The sequence below is a fragment of the Equus caballus genome, chromosome 5 (assembly GCF_041296265.1).
Source record: "Equus caballus isolate H_3958 breed thoroughbred chromosome 5, TB-T2T, whole genome shotgun sequence".
Classification (NCBI taxonomy): domain Eukaryota; kingdom Metazoa; phylum Chordata; class Mammalia; order Perissodactyla; family Equidae; genus Equus; species Equus caballus.
The window spans coordinates 29,619,995-29,636,936 of record NC_091688.1 but is presented as its reverse complement, the minus strand read 5'-3'; the positions used below and the strand labels follow the sequence as shown (position 1 = coordinate 29,636,936).

Here is a 16,942-nt window from a genome sequence, read left to right as displayed (position 1 = left end):
TTTTTATTCTGCTCTCTGAAATTAGAAAACAAAAATAAGTCTGATTCAACCATTTGAAGGCAACAATTACGTCTTCCTTCAGTGTTTACTTTTCTAGCCTAAATATCTACAATCCCATCATTGGACATGATTTTGAGACCTCCCCAACCCCCACCATTCTCTTTTTTTTTTTGCTTCTTCTTCATCTTCTCCCCAAAGCTCTTCAGTACATAGTTGTATATTCTAGTTGTAGGCACTTCTGGTTGTGCTATGTGGGATGCCACCTCAGCATGGATCGGGACCAGTGAAACCCCAAAGTGGAGAGCGCGAACTTAACCACTTGGCAACAGGGCCAGCCCCCCCACTAGTCTTGTCATTTATATCATGACTCTGTGCCTGGCATAAAGCAAGCACTCAAGAGATGTCAACTGAATGAATACATGAATCAATGAACTGGAAAGCTCCAGTTTGTCAATATCAGCCTCAAAAAGAAATGCCCAGAACTACTGAACATATTGCTGAAAATGTGGCCAGAAAAGTGGACCTATTGTAATTGCCTTGCTCTGAACATTATACTTCTATTAATGCTGCTTATATCTAGCTTTTTCTTTTTGTTTTTGCACATTTGGGGGTTGGGGGTGGCAACACAGTGATGCCTCATATTAAGTTTGCAGCCAATTAAAATCTGTAATTGGATAACTTAGTGATCAAGCCCCACCCAACTGTGTAACAAGAAAGACTAGACCCCAGTGTTTATTCCCATGTGACAAGGAACGGTATGTCCTCCTGGGTGTGCATGTCTTTCTAAGATCAGGCTTGTATTCTGATCACCATAGCTCCTAAGCCCTTTGGGAATCTGAGGATTTTGCAATATTCTGCAGAGGAGGCCTAAGTGGGTGGGCACAGCATGGCACCTAAAGAGAAAGACAGGATGAGCTGACCTTATACTCAGTGGAGGCCTTATACCAAATGGGTCCAGATAGCGCAGAAGGAGATACTCAGTATGTCAGTGGCAGTGTTCCTGACAAGGAGACATTTCCCTCAAATTAAAACACCCAGGAAAACTTAAGACCAAGGAGTACAACAGGAGTTGGAATTGTCCTGGTGTCACCATACTTATGGCTGCAAGCAGTGCTAGGCAAGAAAAATTGAGTGGGAGGTAAAGGAAGGAAACACAACTGCTGTGAAGAGCCAACTCCAGCCAGCATTTGCTAAGCATCAGCACTTACTGAACACCAGGCTTCTTACACACACGATCGCTTTTATTCCCCCAAATAAAGTTATTAGGAAGGCATGATTATCACCATTTTACAGTTGTGGAGATTGATGTTCAGAAACTTGCCCAGAGTCACACAGATATGAGTGGTGTAGGATGGGGTACCCCACCTGATTGTCCCCAAGGCTCTTGTACTCAAGCATCATGCCACAATGCTTTTGTGTCATGTGTTTGTTCATTCTTTAACAAAGGCTTTATCAAGCACCCTCAACATCCCAGGCCTGTGCTAAGCCTTGGGAATACAGTGATAAAAAAGACACACACTGTCTCTCATGGGGCTTAGCACTCTGGCAAGAAGGACAAACAGCCAAACAAACAACCACAATAAAGTGGGATCCATGTCATGGCAGGAGAGGTTAAGGATAAACTCACCCAGCACATGGGAATAAAGTCTTCCTCGATGAAGTATTCCCTAGAGAGAAGCTTAAAGGATATGCTAGCAAGACAAAAGAGTCAGGGAGAGAGGCAGAGAAGGAATCAACTTTTAAGATGGGGAAGTGAGTGGGAGACACTGATAAGTGCTGGAGTCCAGCGAGGCTGAATGTAGAGTGGAAGGGATCAGAGGCTCCCAAGAGACTGAAGAGATGGGCAGAGTGAGACTGCAGGGGGCCTAGTAAGCTGTGTTAAGGGGTTTGGAATTGCACTGGAATTGGCATGGGCAAGAACTAGTAAGGTCACATGGATATCGCCTCATTGGATCTCACGGATTCTTGGAGGAAAAGGGAAGCCAGACTAAGACAAAGGCTGACAAGGACTGACACCCTGAAAAGGCATTCCATGCTCAACTTGGGCAGTTTTAATTGAATTTCTCTGGCCTCGTGGAACTTGCTCTACAAAACCTCTGAATTTCTCCTATCTCCCCTCTTCCCTCTCCACCCAAGGCAGGAAGGGTGAGGGTTGGGTGGGTGGAACAAATAGACTCTAGTTCCTTTCTTTATGTGACCCACCAAGGTTTAGATAGATTCTAGCTTTCCCATTAGACAGATGAGGAAACAAAGGCTTAGAGCAGGTCAGTAATAGTCACAGACTGAATTATTGGTTCCAATTCATCATTCCCTTTAATAGTATTATGCATCTACTCCCTAGCAAGGCCTTGTGGGGTATGCAGTGTATTTCCCCTCCCATGGACTTTGGGTTTGAGATTTTAATTTCCTTAGCCATTGAAACATTAGCAGACATGATGTGAGCAGAGGCTTGAAATGTGCTTGTCCGGTTGGACATGCCTTCCTGTACTTTTGCCATCGCCAGGAGAAGAGCATGACCTGTAGCTGCTGCTTCTCAAGCCTGGGCCCTGGAATGAATCACACAGAGCAGACTTGAACCTGGTCTACAGCCTAGAGCTCAGCTCAGCTGAGATCAGCAGATTCCAGGTGACTTGAAGACCTTCAGCCTGAAGCAGAGTGACTCCCATTGACCCAGGGACTTGAGAATGCGTGCCTAAGTGTTTATGGTTGTATGCCATGGAATTTGGGGGCAATTTGTTATACATCTTCATCATGGAAATACCTGACTGATAAGAGATTACTCCCAGCTTACAAAGAAACTTCCTGGAGTGCACAGAGCTGCCTTGTCATAGAACTAGGCTGCCCTGGTGGCTGGCCCTCTAGGGAGAAAGAAAAGCAGACTGGCAGCCCACTCCATTTCCCCACACCCCCTGCCCAGCACAGGGCACTCACCTGAGTCTGATGCTGCTGGGCTCACCAGGCTGAGCAGCTCCCGCTCCTTCTCATAATCCCCTTTGCAGAGCAGCTGCCCCTCCTTCAGGACAAACTCGTCCCCCTTCTGGAGCTGCCGCTCACAGACACAGCAGCAGAAGCAGCTGAGGTGGTACACACTCTTCTGGGCCCGCATAACAAACTCATTGGGTGCGATGGCCTCGAAGCAGCCCCCACATTTGACAGCAAACAGCCTGGCAGCAGGGGAGGGAGAAAGGAGAGCAAGGTCTGTGAGAAAGGTCTGGCTTGGGCCCAGGTCTCCCCTCAAGTCAACAGCAAAGGAAACTTCCAGAACTGGGATGAAGATGAGGATGTTTGGAATGGAATACACTTTAAACCCTGATGATTTATTCCCCAAGGAGGTTGAACCAAAGAATTTGGTTGAGTTACTCTCTCAAAAGCTTAAGAAAAGCAGAATGAGAAGTACTGGAAGAAGTCTGAGCTGATGCCCGGGGTGTATTTGGTGCGGTCTATGACACAGTGTCCCCAAAGGGTGGTCTACAGACTGGTGCCAGGCAGGCTGCCCAGAAGCCCTGGGGGAGCTTATTATTTAAAGAAAATAACAACCAAAATGTCCAGCCCACTCGTATCAGCATGTAACAGGGTGGGCTCCAGAATGTGAATTCTTAACAAGCTCCCCAGGGCATTCTGATGTGTAATCTGGTTTTTGAGAGATCAGACTGCATCCCAACTTCCCAGCCTGACATTCCATGGATTCAGCCTCTCTCTCAGGACTTAGCTCTTCTTTCATTTCACTTATTTTCAACAAACCACATCAAGGGTGTCTATGCCAAGCCAGAGCAGTAGGTACCAGTAATGTGAAGGTAAATAAAAGAAAAAATCCCTCCCAGCAATGAGCTCAGGCTAATGGAAGAGACAGACATGTCCAAATAATTAAAGTAGAAGGCTCCAGGAGCACGGAGAAGGAAACAGTTATCTGTCAGGGAGAGAGTAGGGGGACTTGCATTTTGTTCAGTGTTCAATAAATCTTGGTCAAATGAAAGACAGGAAGGCAGGCAGGTTGGCAGGCATAAAGGGGCGGGAGCAGGGGATCCCCAGCAGAGGCAACAGCCTGTGCAAAGGCCTGAAGTCATGAAAGTGCATGCACGGTGTGTTGTCCACCAGGTTGGAGACAGGGGGCCTCGAGAGGGGTGGCAGGTGAGGCAAGTCATGACCTGATTGCACACCTGGGCTGGACATCATCTGGTAACCCATAGGGCATCGCTGAACAATTTTTAACATGATGAGAGCCCTGATTTAGAAAAGGAACTGTTGGCAGTATGAAAGGTGGAGTGGAAATGGAGTTAGAGAGATGAGTGAGGGAGAGCAGCTGAGCAGTGACAAAAGTCAGCACTAAGGCAGCAGCAGGGAAACCAGAGAGGAAGGGGCAGAACCCACAACCTGGAAACAGGGAAGCATGGGGGTCGGCTCCCAGGCTTCTTGTGGTCGGAGCTCGTGGATGATGATAATGTCACCACTCTGCACACAAGCTTTCTGATTTCCCACCTCTGGGCCTATTTATGCCATTCCGCCCTCCTGCAAAGCCCTTCCTTCTCTGTTTAATCTATCTGAATCCAACCTGCCCTTCAGAACACAGCAGCTCCGGCCCTCTCCTTGAATTCTGCGCTGACGTCCCCTACCCTAGTCTGAAGCAACTGGCCCGCCTTTGAACACCTTTACCGGGAGCTGTCTGTGCTGGTCATTCGGCAGTTATCTGGAGATGTTTCAAGACACAAAAGATGGTGACATCTGGAGGCCTGGGCTCTGCTGCCAGCTCTGCCGAGGTTGTTTCTCCCCTTTGTGCCTCCTTTTTTCTGGCTGTTGTTAAAGACATTAGGGTAGGCAATCTCTTCCAGCTGCCAAAGTCCTATGATCATTGCTTCTTATTAAGATATCTTAATCTTGGCTTATTATTTAACTTTTTCCATGTTTATAACTTGTATTTCAAGAACAAGGCCTATACAATATTTATATAGCCCACAGCCTCTTGCACACAGCGGGTACTCAATAAAAGTTGCTTTGATTTGACCCACGGATCTGACTTGCTCACCCTCTTCTGAAATAGCATCTGCAAAGAGCCTACCAGAGAAGCTGACACACAGGAGGTTCCCAGCGAAGGTGGCTCTTCTCTTCCTTGTCACCTCAGATCAATAAGAGTTCAGAGTAGTCTATGAAAGACTAAAATTTAAAGTAGATCTGTTTCTTTTTTCTTTTTTAAATTACCTCATGATAATCTAATTGCCTTTGTCAAAGCCTTTGGTATAAGCACAGAGATAATATACCCCCAAAATATCTCTGGGATTCATTCATTATAGCATTCATTTTGCTATTTCCAAAATAAAGAGCTATTTTCTTTTTTAAAGTAATAGCACAATAAGGGGAAAAATTCTGTCTCAAAACCACTCTCTTTTTGTCCCCATGTACGAGAGGGGTCAAGACATGGAAAGGTCAGATGGTGCCAGGAGAGGATGGCGGTGAGCGGGAACAAAATGGGCAGAGTGAGTTCATACCTCCACAGCCCTCCTCTCTTCACAAGGGCAGACTCAAGCTGACTCAGAATATCCAGGGAGCTGATGCCATATTGCTCTGCTCATGAGCCCCACCTTGGCAGAAGCCAAGGAACCATGAAAAACTGAAAACCATTTTCCTATAGACAGGCCAACCACCACAATGGCCTCATAGTGGCCAGTTCCATCTCAAAAGCTCATTCACAAATTCATTTACTCACTTAGCTTTCTTTTCATTCATCCTTTCATTTGTTCAGAAGCATCCACTGTGCACTACCCCATATACTCTGGTGACTTAGGGGGACAAGGAAAAGAAACCAGCACCAGCAGCATTTGTAGATGTAAACAAGTCTATTTTGAGAGTCTCTTATATGTCAGGCACAGTTGTAGGCACAAAATGATACAAAACAAAGTCTCCAACCCCGTGGAGCTCACATGCTAGTGAGAGAAACAGCAAACAAACAAATCAATGAACAGATAAATGTCCACCTGTAGGGATTTACCTTGGGAAACAGAATACAAGGGCAATACAAAGCAACAGTTCATGAGTACAAAACAGAATGGCATAAAGTCTGTTTATAATATTAATCGCTTCCCAGCTCTAAGCTGCACTGGTTATAACTCTAAGTCTACATATGTGCATAGTGTGTTTATCCTGGAAGAAGGGAAGAATTTTGAGGGTGGAGTGAAGAGGAAGCTAAGGAGGGGTTCCCAAGGAGGCATTACACACAGACTGGTACAAGAAAAAGGCAGGCCATTCAAACTCTTCGAGCGAAGGAAGCCAAGGCTTGGAGAAGAGAATGAAGCTGCCTCCCATGAATCCACTAGGGAATGGCCTCCCAGGACAGAGGCCAGCCTGCAGGTCACTCAGCGCAGCACAGATCAGAAGTGCACGTGCTGCATCACTCTCAACCCAGGCCTTGGGCCACCGCACCCAGCCCCCTGCCCTTGGCCATGGGGAGAGCTTAGAAACACCCATCTGATATGCCTTCCCTCTGCCTCTCAACTTCAGAATGGAGGGGAGGTTGGGGGACAGTCCAAGGGGCTGGTGTGGCTCTTTCACCACTAACAAGGTATGCAACAGCCCAAAACAAAGAAATCCAGATACCAGCAGCCTTGCCCCCCAACCCCCTTCCTCCAGCTGCCCAGTGTGGTTTTGCTCTCCACGTATGAACCTCAGGGCACACCAGTCCCTTGAACATTTGCCTTGACTCCCTCCCCCCATGCTGGATGCTGTGCATCAGGCAAAAAATCCACCCAGTTCATCCCTGGCCCCAAGTCCCTAGCCACTGTTTGCCAACCTGAGCAAACTAATCAATGCTTTTCCAGGAGCCGGTCAAAGGCCCTTTGTCCCCAAGCCCTCCTTCTCCTCCCCTTCCCCTGGAATGAACTGTTCAACAGACTCAAGGCAAATGCTCCCAGGGAGTCAACAAGCACTTGAGAATCTGCAGCTGCAGGTGGTAGCATCTGTGCTTGTCTAACTTCTACCCTGTTAATCTCCTCCCTTCTTAATTTCATCCCCCACTCCAAAAATGTCCCCCAAGTTGGAGAAGGGAGGGTTAGGGCAAGCTCAACAAAGAAAACCCACCATGTTGACTCAGGAGTGGCTGGAGGAAGTGGCGTGAGTTGTCTGGGCTCAAATCCTGAAATGGTCATGGTCAATGGGGATTACAGACCCGGAAGAGGGGGGCAGTCCTGTTTCTCTCCATTCTTCCATCAGCTCTCCCCCTCTGGATAAAGACCAGGTCAACCTCACCTTACTACCTTGGCTCTTGTTACCCTCACGAACCCCAGAGCAATTCAAGGAGAAAAGGCACATGCAGTCTACCACCTGTGTGCCAGATGTGTACACAGCTGTACGGGTACCACTGTGGAGCCAGCTGCCGACTACACACCTCCCACAAGTTGTTTTCTCTAAGGCTCAGACAAGCAGAGAAAGGGATTTGTTCAAAAGTCCAGGTCGTAATTAAAACACAGCCTGTCTCTTCCCAATGCCCTGGATGGCGGCCCCCACCGTTACTTCCCCCTCTGAATGCTAATGAGACCTCACTCGGGTTCAGAGCCTGGCAGATTGGCTGTGGCCTGGAAAGCTAGGGACAGTTTCCAGAAATACCCAGCTCTTCTAGGCATACGTAATAACTCTCAACTCTTCCTACCATTACAAAAACTCCTACTCCCGAAAGCTCTTTGAATGATTCCTTATCTCCTTTTTGCATCTAATTCTCTCACCTGTAAAATGGGAATAAAGTTTCTAGCTGGTGAGAAACCATCCAGTGCAGCATCTGTCCCAGAGACTAAGCCCTCAGTCAGTGCTCTCCTTCCTCTATTGAATGCCCTTTGTGGGGAAGGCATGGGGACGAAAGATAAAGGCTGCCCTGTCCTCAGGAAACTCACATCCTCCAGCAGCCAGCAGGCTCTAAACAAACGACCACAGGAGGTGGCAGGGGGGTGGGGGGGGGGGGGCGGGTGCATAGTTTGTAGGAGGGAAACAGCCAGAATGGCGCAAAGCAGAGACTCATCCACTTGAGTTAGGCTAAGGGTCACCGAATCTTCTTCCTCTTCCTTCCCTCCCTCTCCCCCCACCCCATCTCTTCCTCCCTCTAGCCCTTCCCCACTCCTTCTGCCAGGCAGGGAAGTAGAGGCTAGCTGAAATTCCACTCGGTACCTTGTCTACCTCTCTTCCTGTACAGCCACAAGCTGTAAGATGCACAACTTGTAGCTCAGGTGGGAGAGTCTGAGATGGCAGGCTCCGCCACTTCCTGGCAGTCCACATGACGTGGAGCTCATCACTAGATCTTTTGCAGCCTCAGTCTGCTCAGATGTAGAAGGCAGTAACAATGCCTACATGCCTAGATAAGTGAGGATTAAATGAGAAAGTATATGTGGAGTACTTTGCAACCTATATAAGGTATAGCATAATTTTTAGTCATTTTTACTTGCCCCGCCTCTGTCTTTTGACCTTTGTGGATGTTTTTTTGCCCCAAAGGTGGCTCTCGTGCTGAGGAGTTTCCTGAGCCCTATCCTAAGAGAACACTTCTTCCTCAGCAGTGTGAGCCCTTCTGCTGACTCCTCCCAGCTGTGACAGCAACATGACTTCATCTTCTTCGAGCGCAGCATTGAGCCGGGGGATGAACCCAGGGACTTGCTGCTCGTGGGCTGCCAGGCAGAGCATGCTCCTTAGAAAATGCTCATCCTCCTACCACAGCTCCCACCACAGGGAGCCAAGATGATGTGAGCGAGGCAGTGTCTCCTGTAACTGACCACCAGCTCCCCCCAGCCTTCTGCCAGGTGCCACGGAGGACAGTGAAGAAGAAAAAGGAAAGGCGACCTGATTCAGGCAAGAACAGAGGACTTGGAGTAGGAAGACCTGGGCTCGAGGGTTCTTCCCTTAGCAAGGGGCCTCAGAAAGGCCACCGTCTTCCGCAGGGCCTCAGTTTTCTTATCTTTAATAGAAAAGTACTGCCCTAGATCAGTGTTATATCAAGAACTTAGGGGGTCAGGTGGGGTAAGTCTTTATTCCCCATGTCTCCTCACTCCTCACTTTTCAACCAGAGAAGTCCCCTCTGCCAGTACCCAAATCCAGGTCTCCAGACAGTGTTTCAACACGACACTGCCTTGCCACAGTAATTCTCCAAAGTCTTTTCCAGAACCATACCATTCATGTATATATAAATATAAAACAGCTAAGGCCAAAAGGGATTGGATTATGTATGGGTATGGACACACACACACACACCACACAGACACACCAGCTAAAACCATCTCTCTCTATATATATATATAGAAAAATATATGCATATATTTGTAGAAAAGATTTATATATTTCTAGAAAAGATTTTGTTTGAATAAAGCACTATGCTTCTAAGGCATGTTTGAAACTCACTAGGCTGGATAATTCCTTAATTCACCCCCATTTTTATTATTCATGCTTTTATTCCAGGGTTGAGAATCCTACACTGTAGCTAAGGAAATAGGAATGTTTCAAAAGCAGATATGAAGGTTTGACACCGGAGAAACTTCTAGAGAATAACTCTAAGGTGATCGAGAAAGAGGCACAGACCTGTGAGAAGCAACAGCACCCCCTGCACTGAGGAATTACAACAGAAAGACGACCACGTGCCAAGACACCCTAGGGACACCTGGACTTTGGTGCCAGTTGTGTGATCTTAGGAAAAAGTCCCTCTGTCATTCTGAATATTGGGGTCCTCATCATTAGAAATATTTCAGCTCCCAATTTATTTTACTTCAAAGGAAAAGATGCTCATGGAAGCTCACAGGAAAAAAAGGAATGAATCTTTATTGAATACCCACTTGGTGCCAGCAGCTGTGCTATTTCTTGTATCTATTACCTCACTAAATTTGTGGGGTAGGAGTAAATAGAACTATCTGATGACCTCAAAGAGAATCTCACGGTATTTCAGCTCAGCTTGGTTCATGATGCCTCTCTTCCACAGGAGAGAGAGACTCTGGGATGGCTGACTCCTAGTTTATTTTCTCCATTTCTCTCCTATACTCTCTCTAGCACTGATTTCACAGGAAAAATACGTAGAAATATCAAGCAGCCACCTGAGATGGCTCGTGAGAGGCTTTCCGGATAGGCGCATGGCTTGAGGAGGACCTGAGACTCTGCTGCCCGCACGTGGGTGAAAGGCAGGAGTTTGGAACCAAGTTGATCCCTTCAGGCTACTCAGCTCCTCAGTCCCAAAGCATCTGAAGGGATCCCTAAAAGATGTCTGTCCTCTATGGATTCAGATTAAGAACAAACAGTGTCTGGGAGACGCTCTTTGACCCAACACCACCATGTAAGAGTCTACTCTGACTCTAAAAACATGGGTAAACAAGACAATTATTGCTGGAACCCCCTTTAGTACAGAAACTAGTGGGTCACTGTTTTCAAGGTATAGGCAGAAATGTAGGCCAATGGGGTTGGACCCAGGAAGACCTAAGGAAGCCAGAGAGAGACTGAGTTGTGGAAATAGGAGGACAAGGAGGCAACATGGTATAATCAAATAAATTTGGGTCCACATCCCTTCTCCACCGCTTATTAGCTATGTGATCTTGAACAGGCTATGGCAGCATTAGTTTACTCCTCTATAAAATGGAAATAACAAAAGGAGCTGCCTCATATATCCCAAAACGAATTAACTGAACTGATACATTAAAACTGCTTAGCATAGTGCTTGGCACATGCTAAATCCTCAATAAAACAGTAACTATTACAATGGTGATGATGATGATGGGGAAAAAAGAGCTGAATTAAACATAAGAAAGAAATTAGTAAAAAAAAAAAAAAGATGAATTATAATGTTAGAAACTTGGAGAATCAGGATTAGATAAAGGAGGATGGAGAGAGAAGGGTTGGGGCAAGTAGCTCAGGACTAAGGCCAGGAACAATGCAAGAACGTCAGAGGTCAGCTTTTTGGTGGTGCCGGCTGTATACTTGGGGGCCAGCCCTGACAACATAATGGAGCCAGAGTCTGGGTTCCCACCTGCTGTAATGGCCTCAGGCTAAGGTTTGCAGGCAGTCTATCCACACAGGATTTGTCTAGATTTACCCAACTAAGAGTTCTGGCATGGTTGGATGAAATGCCTTCTTGCTCTACATATCAGAGTAAAAACTGAGAGGTTAACTGATGCCTAATTTTCTTCTTCATCCATGAATTCCCATGTCTTTCTCCAATCCGTTTCACCCCCTGCCCCACCATCCTCTAGATACCAGATACTAGATGCCATGTCATCCCTACATCTACCCTCCAGGCTGATGACACAACTTCCCATATACAGGAATACTGCAGAATATTGCAGCCTCATGCAAACCCTGAGCTATCCCAGGGCCAGGGCTCTGAGACTCATGACGATTGAGCAGGAATAATAAGAGAGCTCCCATTATGACACTCCAGAAGGTTCCTGAACCAAGGGTATGTTTGGAAAGACTGAAATCTTCATTAACCTTGACCCAGAGTCCTGTAGACCTCAAAGGGAGCTTCTCTAAGCCTCCATACCATAGACAATTAAGTAGAAGAATGGAAGACAAAATACACATGAAAAACCCTAATTCCAACTTGACGTCAATGGGTGGTGTACCATTTTTGCCCCACCAAAATAAGAAATCATAGGTGCTTTCAGCCTTGGACAGCACACAACTACAGATCATGCCAGCTTTCCACTGACACTGCTGAAAGTGGTTTTAATCAGGTATGCAAACCCTCTGGTTTAGAAAGTAGGAGAGGGTCTTTGCATAGCCCTTTAACAAGGCAGTAATCTTTGTATCATTCAGTTTCCACCCTCTCCACCAGGGGGCAGCATAGCAGCATTCATTAAGTGCCATGTTGACGTGGTAACTGAGGTCATCCAGGCACAGAGACAGGGTTTGGCCATAAGCCAAAACTGTCTGCCGGCGAAATCTGCTGTGGGAGTCTGGGAGACCATGTGGCTAAACTGAAGGAGAGATGGTGAGAGAAGAGTATTCAAAAGTATTGGGAACCAAAAGCATGGCTTGTGGCCTTAGAAGTAGTGACACAAGCAACCTTGTCAGCTGGCTCAAGGTCTCCGTCCTTGAGGCTGAGCCAACACCACCACAATAAGCGACTGAGCCCGTGGTCCTGGGGCGGTGGGAAAGTCTGCAGGGACAATAGAAGTGGCAGGATCTTCTATAAGAGACAGACTCAAGACTCTGCAGTGGGGAGAAAATGGAAAACAATAAGTGGCTGGCGGAGCCAATCAGAGTCTCTGTCTCCCTGGGGCTCCTGGGGAGCAGTAAGGAGGACCATACAATGGGATGAGAACTGCTAAGTATGTCTGCACGTCCCAGAGGCTCTGTGAGGCGCTGGCCTCACCAAGAAGCGCAGGGTAATAATGCACACGACTCATAGCCTATTGCAAATGTTGCTGGCAATGGGCAGACTTTACCTTGAAATGGTGGACTGAGTACTTTTCTTGTTCTCAAAAAGCATCTGTTCCAGAGTCAGCAAGGCAAAGTGGGAAAAGCGTGGCTTTTGCAGTCTGATAGATTCAAATCTCAGTTCTACCTTTGAGAATTTGAGCAAGTAATAGACTCTTGGAGCCTCAGCTTCTTTATCTATAAAATGAGATCATAACTCTCTTACAAAATGTTCTGGAGATTAAATAAGATAATGTATTTCAAGTGTCTGACAGACTAGCTGTGCTCAACAAGCAGTAGCTATTAACTCTCTTTATTGAAATCAATTTAACATATCTGCCCCAGTAAATATTTGTATAAGATCGTTTATTTTAAGGCAGTCAACTGAGCCAAAAACAGAACTTCATGTGTATCTCAGTCTCTGTTCTTCATTGTTTTAACATATTAAATCAAACTTCAACAAGCCTTTCAGATGTTATTGGAGAAGAGACCAACAGACAGATATGAAAGGACAAATGCTTGAGAGGAAACTAGGGGTACATTTCATTTAGGCAACTATGGTTATGGTCTACCCCAACCCAAGGTAAATATTGACATTAGCCAACTAGTGTTGACCAACACCCACTCTACTGCCTAACACCCAGCATATGTTCAGGAAGTCGGCAGCTCCATGTTTAGCCAACCACAGCCAACAGTTGCTATTTGGTTAATGCTGACATTGTCTGGCAAATATTTGGAACAGACCCTTTCCCTGTATCATTTCAGTTCTCAGATGACTGCTTCTTACTAAGGCTGCTGACCACCGTGTGGATCTGCATTCAGACATACACATTCTTGCCTTGCTCCCCTGTCAGATCCCCCAAGAGATCAGTCAACCTCTCCTCTCATTTTATAAATGGAAAGAAACCAAGGACCAAGAAGGAGCAGTGACCTACCGCTGACCACAGAGAAAGTTAGGATTATTAAGAGAACCTGCAAGAGCTTGAGTCTCAGTCAATGGTCAAGAAATAAAAGAGGCTAAATTTGGCCCAACCAGGGATAGAAATGTGTCCCCCAGGCTATTAAGCAGTGCCCTAACCAGCTAAATGAGTGGATATTGTGTGGGACAGTGAATCTCTACCACTCAGAAGCTCTCTCTTCTTCCTCCCCTCCTTCTTCTTTACAGAAACCTGGAAAGCTGTCTATGAGTCAGGGTGCAGAGCAAGACTGTGGTGAAAGCATGGATTCCAATAATCCAAGCCAAGGTGGCAAGACTCATATTACAGACTTTCCATGCTGTCACACAGATATGCAAAAATGGCAAGAAACATAAAACAGACATACGGAAAATATATGTTTCCTTTTTACGTAGTTAAAGATTTGGTTTCCTTTGAAAATGTCAGTTTTCTTTTCCTTTATCCTCATTAGCCTCCTGGGACGCTCTTAAACATACCCAGCAAACAACAGAGCAGGGGAATGAGGTATTTTTAGCTGATATTCTGGGCACAGATTCCTATTGTTCCACAATTTTTGGCTTGGCTGGATGGCACGTGGCCAATACAATGTATACTCTTAGAAAGAATGTATGTTTCTTAGGCTCTGTGTGTGTATATGTGTGTGTGTGTGTGTGTGTATGTGTGTAATAATAGTAGGAACGACAAGGGCATTATTGATGATGTTTTGATGGGAAAGATTCTGAGATCCCAGCAGGGGGCAACACCAAGCTCTCCATGAATCCTGTTGCTTTTGTCACCATCACTTTTCATCATTACCATTGTGCTATCTGTCAAAAAAAAAAAAAAAGCCATAATGTTACATCCTAAGAGCTCCTCACAGAATCAACGATACCAACAGCACTATATTAGAAACTAGACGTATTCCGAAGAACAGTGATTATGTTCCTAAAACATCTCATGCAGTGACTAGCACGTGATAATGTTCAAAACATTGACAGTTGCTACTCTTCTCTTTCTCCTCACAAATAACAGCCTGTTCTCAGGGGTCATCCAGTCATCTAGGGGAGACAAGAAAAGACAAACAATGACTGACAAGCTGAGTGAAAATCTCCCGTCTTGGCACAAAAAGCACAAGGAGCTGCCATGTGGGACTTCCCTTTCCATGTGAGGGGTGGAAAACACGTCTGGGTAATCTGAATTTCCAGATGCCTTTAGTTCACAGATCTCAAAGCATGTACAATCTTGTAGAGCATCTCAGCTCTGAAGTAAGTGAGGAGGGGGGTCAGAGTCTATTTTCTGATTCTACTGTCCTCACCACACAAAAGGAAAAATTGGTACCACAGAAGGGTGTGGCACTCTGTGTACACCACTCAAATCCAGCAGTGCTGGAGTCAGGAGTAAAAAAGCCAGGTGTCCTGAACCTCCGATGTGGCCCCTTTTCCATACAATTGCATTGCCTTCTTCTCAAGTTGGACTCCAGGTGTCTTGAGAGCTCCAGAAAGGTTTCAGTGAAGTCTGACCCAAGGGAGGTGAGATAGTTCTTACTTCTTGTTATTTTTATTTTTACCCTTCAATTTTTTTCTCCCCTTTTTATCCTTCAATTCTCTTCCCCACGTTCTTCAACTCTCTCCCTACTCATTAAAAACTGGAAGACACCACACCCATTAGGATGCCTACTATCAAAAAAAACCAAAATAACATGTTTGATGGGGATGTAGAGAAATTGGAACACTTATGCACTGTTGGCTGCAAAATGGTGCAGCTGCTATACAAAACAGTATGGCAGTTCCTCAAAAATTAACAATAGAATTACCATATGATACAGCTCAAATCTACTTCTAGGTATCTACCCAAAATAATTTAAGCAGGGACTCAAAGACACGTTTGTACAACCATGTTCATAGCAGTGTTATTTACAATAACCAAAAGGTGAAAGCAAACCAGGTGTCCATCAACAGATGAATAGATAAACAAAATGTGGTAGATACATTGGAATGTATTAGAGTGGAATATTATTCAGCCTTAAAAAGGAAGCAAATTCTGACACATGCTACATTATAACAAGGATATAATGCTAAGTGAAGTAAGCCAGTCACAAGAGGACAAATATGGTATGATTCCATAAATATAAGGTACCTAGAGTCAAATTCACAGAGACAGAACGTAGAATGGTGTTTTCCAGGAGCGGAAAGGAGGATGGAATGGGGAGTTATTGTTTAGTGAGTACAGAGTTTCAGTTTTTCAAGGTGAAAAGAGTTCTGTGGATGGATGGTAGTAAGGGTAGCACAACAATGTGAAAGTACTTAATGCCACTGAACTGTATGCATAAAAATGATAAGATGGTAAATTTTATGTTACGTGCAGTTTACCACAATGTAAAAGAAATTTCTTTTTAATTTTAAACACTGGAAGACACAATGATCTTTCATATTCTACCTCCTGTAACCAAAATCCAGATGGCTGGGTTCCTGGTTGAAAAAAAGAAATCACCTGCTCAGACTCCCTTGCAGCTAGGAGTAGCCATGTGAGGCAGTACATGGAATTCTCCTGGGGATGGGATTGAGAGTGGGAAGTTTTGGAAAAGCTGTTATTCTCTTGATAAAATTAGACAGACTCAGCTGGAACATAAATTTTGCTCTTCAGTTTTTCCCTTATTTCTACCTGGAATTAAAACGTAAGACCTGGAAATGAAATAATCATCTTTATGCTAAGAGAACTGAAGTCACTTATTAAGGATGCAGAGCAAGATGAGAGAAGCCTGAATCCTCAAAAACCTTCTTGAGCAGTTATACCATCCTTAGACTTCCTCTCAGTGAGAAAAATTAAATCTCTTTTTTGGGGCGGGGGGGAGATTAGCCCTGAGCTAACATTTGTGCCCATCTTCCTCTATTTTTTATAAGTGGGACTCCTGACACAGCATGGCTTTATAAGTGGTGCATAGGTCCACACCCAGGATCCGAACTGGCGAACCCCAGTCCTCCAAAGCAGAGCGTATGAACTTAACCGCTATGCCACCAGGCCAGCCCCTAAAAGCTTATTTTAATTAACTCACTTTAGTCAGGATACAGTTATGTGAAGCCAAACGCAATCCTGCTCCAGGCTTAGATGCTGACTTGCTAATGGCTCTTCCCCTTTCCATTCAAGTCTGGTGTGTGCTGCACTCCTATCTAGGGCAACTTCTCCTCTTAGGCACTAGATTTCAGCACTTTACACTTACTCAAAAGCTACATCATAAATTTTCCCTCTTTGTAAATATTCTTACATATATTTTTTCTTATTTATCTCATACTGGAAAAACAAATACCCTGTTGATCCTACTTTCTCCACCAGCTACTTCCTCATTTACTTGATAGACTTCATAGAAAAATTCAAAAAGAAATTACTTCTGCTTTCTATCTCCAGCTCCTCTCCTTCTACTCTTTTAAGGTCAATCCAATCAGGCATTTGCCCCACTCTTTCTAACAGAACTTTCTCGTGAAGGTCACTAATGACCTGTACATTGTTCAGTCCTCATTGTACCGAGCCCATTAGCCATACTTGACATTGTTGATCGCTTGGCTTCCAGGACCCCTCACTCTCTTGGATTTCTTCCTACTTCACTAGTCACTCATTCTTGGTCTCCTTTGCTAGTTCTTCCTCGTCTCCCCAAC

General features: G+C 45.3%; 1 protein-coding gene across 1 annotated transcript in view; it reads right to left on the bottom strand.

Moving 5' to 3' along the window:
* Nucleotides 1–16,942, bottom strand: part of LMX1A (LIM homeobox transcription factor 1 alpha) — a 153,820-nt gene that overhangs the window by 42,566 nt on the left and 94,312 nt on the right. Inside the window, exon 4 of the mRNA XM_023640808.2 lies at nt 2,932–3,164. Coding sequence (XP_023496576.1) covers nt 2,932–3,164 — 233 coding nt within the window. The remainder of the gene's footprint in view (nt 1–2,931; nt 3,165–16,942) is intronic.